Source organism: Puntigrus tetrazona, chromosome 2, assembly GCF_018831695.1.
Source record: "Puntigrus tetrazona isolate hp1 chromosome 2, ASM1883169v1, whole genome shotgun sequence".
NCBI classification, from domain to species: Eukaryota; Metazoa; Chordata; class Actinopteri; order Cypriniformes; family Cyprinidae; genus Puntigrus; species Puntigrus tetrazona.
Window position 1 is genome coordinate 3,433,473 of NC_056700.1, and position 12,128 is coordinate 3,445,600.

General features: G+C 38.6%; 1 protein-coding gene across 1 annotated transcript in view; it reads right to left on the reverse strand.

Annotated features, from left to right (window-relative positions):
- wnt9a (wingless-type MMTV integration site family, member 9A) overlaps nucleotides 1–7,823 on the reverse strand; it is a 30,057-nt gene extending 22,234 nt beyond the window's left edge. The window contains 2 exon segments of the mRNA XM_043254412.1: nucleotides 7,619–7,797; nucleotides 7,800–7,823. Of these exon segments, the coding sequence (XP_043110347.1) occupies nucleotides 7,619–7,797; nucleotides 7,800–7,823 (203 nt within the window).
- Nucleotides 7,824–12,128: the final 4,305 nt, after the last annotated feature.

Sequence of the window (12,128 nt, forward strand, 5' to 3'; positions counted from 1 at the left end):
ATGTAGAGTTTATTTGCAAAAACAGATAACAAAAAAAATTATATTATGCCAAAAACATATCAAGTTTTTAATTGTGTTTTAGTGTGTGTGTTTTTTTTGTGAAAGTAAACTTTTTTTATATAGTGTACTGTGTATTTTTTTATTTGTGTATATGTAAAGACACATGCTAAAAATACTAACATGTTTATATTTTTATTTATATAATGTGCATTTTTTTATATATTTAATATTATTTTTTATATATTTAATATATATATATATATTTTTTTTTCTAATATATATACATGCATTTGTTTGTACTAGTATATACATGATAAATATAAATATACACAGTACACACACATATAATATGTAAACAAAAACTTTTTTTTTGGATTGCGATTAATCGTTTGGCAGCACTAATATATTTATGTACATTCCTTTGCACATTTGAGAATCACCTTGACTAAAACCTACTGGTAAATCACTTTTCCATTTTTCACAAAACATTTTAACACAAATCTGACTGTAAACTACTACTAAACTACTAAATGCAAATCAGTAAACAGAAACAAATCTTCAGGAAGGCAGTCTGCACCCCTAAAATGATCTGTGAATTCACCAGTGAACTTTCTGCCTCGCAAGAACAAAGTGCTCCCAAATAGCAAGAAGATGACGGGACATGACGGCAACAGTTGAGTGACACACACAGGATGTGAACGAGTCACCGTGACCTTTAGAGTCACTGTGGGCTGTGGCTGTCTAATGAGACTTGCTCTCTGGATTCCCATCACCAGTCACTGGCACAATTGCTGAGATGTTGAGAAATATCACGCTGTAAATTTATCAGTTCTAGTCACGACAGAACACAGAAAAACTGCAGATGTACACACACAGGATGGCTAAAAATCAATCGGACACGGATAGTCCTTCCAGAATGTTTGAAACATTTCGCAAAGAAAAGTGTTTTCCATGTGCTAGTGGGGCCAGATGGATGAGAATGACATGTTTATTCACTTGGCACTAATATTTTGTTTGGCAAGGTCACATGAGTATTACAGCTGTAACCAGGTGTAATATCCCAAGGACAAGTTAATGGACAATACCTAGAACATCCCAAAGGAAAGTTTTTTCTTCAGGGATTTCTCAGTTATGTTTGTATTGAATACCAACGTCGTCATTGATGTTTGTCTAAAATTTATTTTCAAATGAGCCAGTCTTAAATTAGCAAGCAGTTGCTGAGACACGCTACCTTAGGTGCATAAGTTGGTGTTTATCCATTAATAAAATATCGCTGTGGATTGTTGCTAGACAAATTGCTGAAGAAACGTCTGAAGTTCACCTGCCAAAATCATACATTAAGTGGAAATGTAGCCGTTCATCTTTCCTCAACAAGATGCACGAGTTGGGATATCGTTCAAGCCTGCAGCGCAAATGGTGTGGGACAAGTTATGCATTTAACAAAATTGATTTTAGTTTAATACCTGAGCAATATCTTGGTCCTGGAAGAATAAGATGAAAAATTAAATGAATAAAATTGTCGCGCCTGTATTGTTGAAAGAAAAAAAAACACAGTAGCATTGGTGTGATTCCCAATCTTTATACTATATAATGTATAATACCATGTATAATAAAATGAAACATTTACAAACATAGACTACAATTATGCATTTTATTTCCTCAACTCCATAGCAAATAATTTTACTTTTAACAGTGTTCAAAACAAGAATGAAACATATAGGTATAAAATAAATTATAGCTTCATTCATTATCATCTTTAAACAAACTGGAATTGCACTACTTTATAGGTCACCTTTAGACATTCTGTACACTAAAAGTAGCTTTGCAACCACATTAAAGTATTGGTAGTGTTATTAGAAAGTTAGGATATGGACTGAGATGACTACGGTTGCAAAGTTACTCACAGACAGTAGACTACAGGTATCTGAAGACTGTTAGGAGACATTAAGAAGACTCTACTAATACTTTAATGACTAGTAGTTGACATGTAGTTTCAAAGTTATAGTCAATGAGGACCATCCAAATGAGTGCACTTATAATAATGGCATTATATAATTGGCTTTGGAACATGCATTGCCAGTATGTTTCGTATGACAAGAAAGTAACTTGATAAATATATCCATAGTTTTTCATATTGATCTCTTTTGAAATCAAAACAGTAAGAGACATTTATGCATTTACTGTAGGTGGATTTATTTGAAAACTAGCAATAGTCTCCCTTCTCTCTAAACTCAATGATTTCTGTGAGAAACAATATTAACAGAGCACGATATCTTAGAAAATATACATGTATGGGTAGCAGAGTAGGACACACACAGCAGGTTGGTGCGTACAGTAGCGTGCGTGTGGTTAGCATTAGTAAGAGGTTTAACCACGGGGCTCGACACAGGTCAGCTGCTCAGCGATGGTGACTGTGTGACTGGCACAGCATGGGTGCACCACAGAGCTCCACATGACTCTACCTATCGACCTCACACCATGGCACTGAGAACCCCAGCACCCAGTGACAGGTACGAGAGCTGCTCCACTCTCTCATTTGGGCTTCCACTAAAAGCCTTTTCTAAAAGCATGCAAACGTAGCCCTTAATGATGTGTTTTTCCTGACCATAAAAGCATAAAAATGGACTCGAGGAGATGGGAATCCTAACATGCTTTGACTGCGGGGCTTAGTAACGTAGCATTTATGGTTCTTGTTGTAAGTTGCGTGACAATATAATGACACGGCATCTATGACACTGATTCTATGGGTGCGCTGATACATTGATCATCTTTGTTCCAAACAGAAGGCCAAAACGTCTTTTATGGAACCAATTAATCTTAAAATGACAGCTATATTAGTTACAGTTATTTATATTTGCTGCTGACAGAAATTATATAGCTTTTTCTACATATTAGAGACTCCCGTAAAGTCTAAGTGGACCTTAGTTACAAGTACTGCAGCTAGTGACTTGAAGAAACGAAGACTAAAATGCCTTTCACAGAACTAATTCATCATAAAATGCAAGCTACATTAGTTGGTTATTTATATTTACTGTTGACAGAGATTATATATCTTATCCTACATATTCTCATGACTCTTGAGTGCACTAGTACTACTACTGATGCTTAGAGGAACCAACTGAAGTACATACATTTTTATATAATATATATATATATATATATATATATATATATATATATATATATATATATATAAAATTTTGCAGTATATTGTTCCCCAGTTCAGTCTTAAAGTCCAAAGAGTGATTTGTGCATGTAAGCAACCCCAGCCAAAACCATCTATTGAGACATTCATCTGTGGTTGTGTGTTTTTGTTTGTTTGCTCACGTTATGCAGGCAGTGCGGCTCTAATAGGCTAAATGAAAAGGCAAACGGCTTTAATTAAAAACTCCAAGTTTGAATGAAACGGAAAAAGCACGAACTCAAGATGCATTCTTGGTTTGTCTCGCCTACTGTTTTGACATCAACACCCAGTCCACGTAATAAATGTGCATGTATGGTTCATAGCTCAGGGTTTTTACAGTCATCTTATGGTTTTTCAGTCATCTAATCTTGGCCGTAGTCACTGATCATTTTGGCCCAGAGTCCACCCAAAGCCCTTTGTGGCGGAAAACAGCCTGTGGTGGGAGACGGAAAACACATGACATGGTGGTGCCACTAATTAACGTCATTTCATCAATCTTTGACCACCAAAAGCTATTCGGATTCCATATTGGCTTTCCGGTTTTGCCTGGCAATGCGCTCCTGTCTGCGATGCCCATCACTGCATTCCCAACAACAGCCTACATATCTACAAAACGCACCGCTGACTGGGTTATGGCAGGAGCGGACCCGCCCTCTCTTAAAAATCGAGGCAGACCTCCAAACTGTGGTCGGAGCCATACTACCAGAATATTGAGCCGTTTGGATGCAAGTGTGCCAAACACATTTAAAGACATTCCCCAGAGCAATAATACCATATAATCAAGGCAGGGTTGGGATGACTCCTGCGGGAGAAGCCATTCTCACAGCTTGTCGAGAAAGCCATTGAGGAAAAACAAACCGGTAGAAATATAAAGACACATATTGATGTTTTTTAAGTGGTTGCTTGAAATGTCATGAAAGCCAAAGCAACGTTGATAATCGTAAGTGTGTTTATAGTGGGAACGCTACACTGTGTTAAGCTGTCCAGGACTGACACACTGCACCTTCAGAAAAGACCCTCACGTGTCTGTTCAGCGAAACAACACAGTTTAAGTTCGATGTAAAGAAAACATGCATGTGATTCGGTGAAACGTCTGTGGGTGTGTGTAGGAAGTGGTCAGATGTGAGGATCTTCAGTTGCAGACACTGCTATTCTCTGGCACTGAAAGGCGATCCACCGCAGCTCAGGCAGCCGCTCTCATCAACATTCCCGAGCCCAAGTCTAGTCGGGAGATTTAATCTGAAGTCTTATGCAGCAAACTGCTTCTGTACAGGGGCTTTCCTAGGAGTCGCGGCCAAAAAATGCCATCGCCAACAGATCAAACTGACCACAACTACCTTTGAATAAAGCTGCTGCTCTGTTGACCTTCTCCTTATATCCTCGTCACGCAGCTCTCTGTGCTCATATCTGTTTTTGCCACTCATTTCCCACTGTGCTAAGGTTTCATAAAGCAGCGCATGATGATTGAAGAGCAGGGCGCTTTTACAGTAGTGACTCCACCCCCTGGTGGAAACCCAAGGCACTGCAGGTACTGCCTCACCTACTGATGGACAGGTCGTGGCAAAACATGACTCATTTAGTTAACGAAACGAATGACAGATGAATTACATGAGGAGTGATGCACAGCTTTCACTGCAGGTCTACGAATGCAAAAGGCTTAAAGTCTGAGGGATTCCTAAAGAAATACTGTGTGAGCTTTAGGCCTGTTCTGACTGGGTTCTGGCTACACCAGAACTGGTTGAGACCTCATTGCAGGGTTATAATGCACACACAAATGCATCTTTAACATGTGAGCAACAGCTGGTATTAAAATAAAGTGTCTGACACTTATAAACTGATAAATAATAGTTCCTTGTTAACAGGTTTGAGCGCATTTTACCAGTCTTCCTTTTAAATGACAAGACACCCGTCATAACTTACTGTTGAGATAGCAATGCATCAATATGCAAAACATAGCATAATTTGCATAATGTGGCAATTACCAGCTTCTCACATATCAGTCTTTACCCTCATTTCAGTTCAGGTTCCCCACATGTGACCCCAGGCTGGCTTCCTCAGGAGATCTGCATAAACTTGTCAAAGCCAGGTACAAAAGAATCTCATTCCATGGATATTCAGGGCTTATTTTCCCCATGTTTTCCCAGCACGTAACCTCTTCCCCTTTCGTCCCTCAGGCTGTTTGAGGTGAGCTCTACATCTCAACAAAAAAAAAAGTGTGCGGCCCCCGTATTTCTGCATTGTTCCACCAACCATTTTGTCCCCAACTAACCAAACCTGGTCTCCCTGCAACCGCTGTTGAATGAGATAGAGCTGAAATAAACACAGGGCACCTGCCGCTACAGGCTGGAGGGGACGGCTGGCAAAAACTAAGGCTTTGCATTCTTGTGGCCAGGATGACAATTTCAGCAGCAGCTCAACTAGGCAAGGAATCCCACCCAACCCTCAGAGACACAGACCGAGGTCAAACAGAGACTGTGTTTAAGTTTCACATATGCTCCACCGCACTGGGGAAATTGGGTATGCAACATTGACCCTCTATTTAAGTAAATCAGTGGCCAGAAGATGCATTCGTCTCATAAAAGGTATTTATTTGCACGTTAGTGGCAGCAAGTGTGACAACATGTCAGAAAGTATTGGTTTCGCGCTGTTTCTGGCACAAGGTTGAAATGACTTGTTTGATTTGCGATTGCGTCCTTGTCTCGAGGAGTCGGCCCCCTCTTTGACTGTAGAGTTCAACAAAAAGCCTAGAAAACGACACCCCTATCAGCGTTCAAAATTAACACTCATTGTGTGAGATAAGAAAGAACACCCATAGTGAAGTATATCACTAATGAGTTTCCTATAGTTTGTTTGCATGACCCGATAACATGGAAGTACAAGCAGTTTCCGTCAAAGTCGGCAAAGTGCTGAAACTGGCAAAAGTTTGAGTGCTTTTAAACAATGGCAAGTTAGCCTCTCGTATGCGTGACAAATTGAATGTTAAAAATATCAAGACATTTATTAGATGCAGCCTCTTGACACTGCATATCTGCTCATTATCAGACATTGTAGTTTATCGTTTTCCATTAAATGTGCCAAAAAACAAGGGGAAAATATTCTTAAGAGGCTAATTCCAATTGATAACAATCTTTCAGATCAAATAATAGAGGTTATAAATCTTTAAGTGAAGTACTGTCCCACCCATGCGAGCGCAGGCCAGCATTTATTAAATTTATTGACTTCCTAAGAGGGGGTAGAATAGGCTTAGACCCAGTCTACAACCACTGCAGCCCAACAAACCGGTTTACTGCTTCATAATGTTCAATGGGGCCTGAGGGAGCCACTCCCGCCCTGGCCCTTGATTTGCCCTTACAATATCCTCTCCTTAGCACACCTTTTTACATAGAATCTTCCATCACCATTGAGCCAAGAGAAATAATGAGACAGTGTCATGAACTCCTGAGCAGTTGTTGAATGGGAAAAACTGTGCATCGCTACAAATTCTGGGCTGGAACACTAGGAGGGTATCAAACGCACACCTGTCCGTGGATTACGTCCAATAATATTGAATTACACGCACTCATATGTAACTTCCATATTTTGTGCATGTATATAACAGACATTCATTGCGGTCAACCTCTCTTCTTTTACCCTCCAAGCTTGGTTTCATAATTGTTGGTACAAGTGACAATGGTTTAAAGAAGATGATTAAAAGTTAAACACATGTTTCTCGAAACATGAAGGCGCGTAATGGAAGAATATCAATAAGCAGAAATGTACGCGTCATAGAGGAACATATTCCAAAGGCGTTCCCGCGGTATCACAATTACCTCAATTAAAATTATGCTGGGGGAATGTTTATAGGGGGAACTGGGGAAACTGTAAATTCAACACACATTCTTGAACTTGCGCTTATTAAACTTAGTGAGCGAGCAGCGGGGGTGCCAAAACGAGTGTTTATGCTGGATGAAGAAATATTATCTGCGATCTGAACAGACGTTTTGGCCACCAGGTTAGAGATCTTCGTGGCTTTATTGTTAACAGCTGTCGAGAGCCGCTCGTGTCTGTTTTCATTCTTCTACAAGCATCTATGAAAAAGACGAGCCGGACCGGCTAGTACCTGCCATTCAAAACACGCTATTGAATCGAGACTTGGATAAATGTGCCGGCACGCGCTATTTAAAGAACAAGGGCATATTTGTTGAATTTATAAATAAGTCATCAACCTCAGGATTAATGCAAACATGCAATAATGCGAACATCACTCCGTCTGGATCTGAACTCTACAGGTTGCCGTGGAGAGAAGTTTACATGGCATTTCCTAGACCGCGTTGTCTGTTTTATGATTTTTTTTAAATTATTATTCATAAATTTCAGATCTATCTTTAATCTATTCATTGCAAACATAAGGCTTTGAAAAACATTTAAAGATTGAGGAAGAGATCCTCTGCCTACCCGAAGTAAGCTGTGCACGGTCCAGGCAAGCTGATCAGATGCACTATAATGGTAAATGATAACCATCCCAGGAGAAGGTGTCCATCCAGCATTTTGTAGCGGCTCTGGGGCAGCTCATTTCGTTCGTCCTGAGTTGCTGTGTAAAATCCCTACTTGTGAGAACAGCACTTCTTATACACTCCGAGGATTTCTGCGCCCCTCCCATTCACTTAGAACAGAGAGAGAGAGAGAGAGAGAGAGAGAGAGAGAGAGAGAGAGAGAGAGAGAGAGAGCTGGGGGGGACTGACTAGGCAGCTGGATTTTGAAAGTCTGGCTTAATTATTTACGTTTGCTGTAATAGGAAGGCTAGATTGTGTCTAAGCATGTGCACTAATAACCGTGATCCTCCTGAAATGGAATAAATGTATCGGTTTTCTCATGTACTGCATCTGGCTATTCTCTAAACTTTTTAATATCGGAGGAAATCTCTCGAGTTGATGAAAGATATTGAGCATGCTCTACCAACACATGAATATTTTTCCCATTATTCATGTTCCATTTTGTTAAGGGATAGTTCACTCAAAATCATAACTTTCCTCGAGCTGTTTCCAATCCTGTGTGAAGTTTCTTCCTTCTGTTGAACACCAAAGAAGACTTTGACTTCAAAATATCTTCTTTTATGTTTGATATAAGAAAGCAACTCTTTTTTTAGGGGAGGAGTAAATGATGACATAATCTTCTTTTTTTGAGGGAATAACATTTAAACGTTTAACGATTCCGGTCCCACTTTATATTGTGTCCCTGTGTACTAACATGGTAACTACATGTGTATGTAGTGTGTAACAACAGTTTAAGTACACATTGATACATATTATTTACAGCTCTAATGCTTGTGTAACTACACATATGTAACAACACTGGTACTACACCAACTCCAGATCTAACCGCTTAAACTCTACATATCCCTAAATCTACTAATTTCAGTACTTAGGGAAGTGAAAAAAAGTGTTCTGTTACACATTTGTATTTATTATACACATACCATTCAGTGGGTTGTTATATGTGTTAGGTACAGAAACGTTACAGCTGTAGATACTATGTACCTTTGTGTACTTACACTGTGGTTACATACATTAATGGAAGTATGCAAGTATTAGGGATGGTTTCACTTTATTTTGATGGTTTCTTATGAACATTCTGTTGACAATAAGTAACTTTGCACCTACATGTCAACTAACTTTCAGTAGAGTGTTAGTAGAGTATTAGTAGACTTGTAGGGTTAGGGTTAGAATAAGTTGACATGTCCCTGAAAAGTTACCTATAGTCAGTAGAATGTGTGTTGGTAGATCATCACAAGAAAGAGTTAGCAGATAAAAACCAGACAGTCTACTTATACTCTAATGAAGGTTAGTTGACATGTAGGTACAAAGTTACTTATTGTCAACAGAATGTTCATAAAGGGCCATCAAAATAAAGTGTTACCATTATTTTATTCAAGCTTTACATGTTTCGCAAGATCCAGATGAAACCTTTAATCAGCTAGAAAAAAAATAAATGGTTGGAAGTTATAAATCATGATGAGAGATTTGTTTTGGCAAGAGCGGAGGAGAAAATGTTGTCTATTCTTGTTTGAATGCTTTTTATTGATGAGCAGTGAAGACAACATACGGTACACGACTCTAAAGCTAATCTGTTCTGCCTTCAAGGACATACCAATTATTGTCACGGAAAGAATGATGTGTCATTAACATAACATAAATAGCACAGATGAAACACAAATCTTGGCATGATTATCCACCACTTACACATTTTTGTTTTGGCAGCGAGTTGTTAGCGAGATAGGGATCTGCTGGGCTGCTTCCAGCTCACTCTTGGGTACACCTGGAAGGAGCCCTTGACATGCTTGAAATGACAGCCCTTGAATGCTGCAACAATATGGACCTTTTCATCACAAGGATCACAGTAGCAACAACAGGTGGGCTACTGGAAGCTTTTGCCAAGTTTCTGTTTGCTAAGCTGGATCATGACACTGGTACAGGGTGAAATGGCATTACTGAGGATCTACCTGAGCAGCCACGAGGCAATGACGTCTGCTTTGTTGACACCAGATGATGGGGAGCTCGGCCTCACAAATTAAAGAACTCGATTTAAAAGACTAAATGGCAAGATTCCATAATTCCTTTAAGCCAAGGTCTCCTAAAGTCAACACAAAATCAGAATGGATCTTATTTACTTTCCTAGCATGCATTCTTTGCTGTAAGTTTTTTCAAATAAAAGCATTTGCCGTCTACGCCACCTTTTTTTCCCATTTGACGACATAAATCCCTCTCATTTATCACCCCCTCCCCTACGAGCACCTGTTATATGGGTTTTTCGAATCCCATCAAATCCACTGGAAAAGGAGCTACTGTATGTATCCATCAATTGCTTTTATTTATATAGTGCTTTTAACGATGCAGATTGTATCAAAGCACTGAACAGTATCAAATAAGAGAATAGAGTGATAGTAATGTAAAATGATGATATTAACACTTAATTTTTATTAAATGCAGAGATGGTCTCTGTATTGAAATCGACGATCATCGCTAGAAATTAAGTGCCCCACCTAAGCAAGCCAAAGGTGACAGCAGCAAGAAACCAAAACCCCATCTGTGATAGAATGGAGAAAAAAACCTTGGGAGGAACCAGGCTCAGTTCTCCTCTGGACAAACGACCAGCACTTAATGTCCAGTTTAAGCACATGTCAGACTGTGCAAAGGACTTATAGTGTGTGTGTGTGTGTCTGGTTCTGGTGATCTGTCCATAGGGCTCTAGATGAGTTGCACCTAGATGGTGTTCTGGTGATAAAGTCTGATGAAGCTCATCTCTTGGTGCTGATCCACCATCTGATCTGGATATGAAGTGAGAAATAGAATAAGAAAGAAACAGAGGTATATATTGGCTAATATCGGCGTAGATGCCATTCTTTTTTTTACAATGTAACAAAAACATTGTGTGTTATGGGGAGTGTTCCTGGTTCTAGTTCTGGCTGATCTAATTAACGTAGCCTAACAATCCTTTTGTGAGTTTTAGAGTAATAGAAGTTTTATGTGTAAGCCAGGTTAAAGAGATGGGTCCTTGATCTAGATTTAAACTGACAGAGTGTGTCTGCCTCCCAAACAGCATTAGGGAGATTGTTCTACAGTTTGGATACTAAATAGGAAAAGGATCTGAAAACCCCAGGCAATTAATGTATCCTAAGATATGAATAAATAGAATAAATAAAAAGAATACTTTATCCATAAATTACAATTTTGACATAATTTTAGTTGTTTTAAATCTGTATATATTTTGGGTCGCTGGGGTATATTTGTAGCAATAGACAAAATTACATTGTATGGGTCAAAATCATTAGGACATTAAGGAAAGATCATGTTCCATGGAGGTATTTTGTAAATGTCCTATTGTAAATGTAACTTAATTTTTGATTAGTAATATGCATTGCTAAAAACTTAATTTGGATGACTAATTTGGAAAGGCCGTTTTTTCAATACAGATTTTAATAGTTGTATCTCAGCCAAATATTGTCCTGACCTAACAAACCATAAGACAGAAACCTAATGATCTGAAACGACATGACGGTGAGTGAATGATGCCAAAATTTGCATTTTGGGTGAACTATTTCTTTCATTTCAAGCACAGGCCTGAACAGCAGACCATGTTGTGCTGCTTGAAAAGACCACCATCGTCTCTTACAACTTTTGAATGAAAGCAATTTAACCAGAGATTCACACTAAATGCATCATCAAGCATGTTCTAAACAAGTCTGATTCGCTGAGTCTTTTCAGAATCCAAAACTGCTTTTATGATGTTTGTTGTTTGAAGGATATAGTATAAAATCTGTGCCACATGTTACAGTTGAGATCAAACACTGTAAAAGGAATGTTAAATGTGAAGCTCATGTGAATGAAAAAGCAATGTTAAATGTCCCAGGTATGGTCGCTGTCATTTTGTGTTGGTGATGTCATTCGGAGCCTGTGCAGTAGTGATCATGTGGTGGAGTATTAAAGTCCCGCCCAAACTCTTGCAGATCCAATCACATGGCGCCCCACTCCGGTTTTATATCATCAACAGCTAAAACTGAACTTTTTAGAAAAGTGAACACTTGAGTATATATCAGCATGATAACAATTATATGGAAACCAATTTTAAAAAATATATTTCCTTTTACTAGCAAACTACAAGCAGCTTATTTATTCTTCTAGAAATGCACAGTACAAACCTGTTAAATAAAAAAAAATAAAAAAAAATGAAGAACCGTTGCTATACTGCAACACACTTTTCGTGGCCCTAGAGTTTGACATTAAATAAAGTCAAGGAAAACAGCTGTAGCTGGATGGTTTTTATAAAAGGAATTTAAGTTATACATACTGGTGTAAAATGAGTACAACATTTAAAATGTTGAGGGGGCTGTAGCAAAACAGCAAAAAAAAATCTATTTCAACACTTTTCACACATCAGTTTGCAATATATGTTCAAACCGGATTCAGTG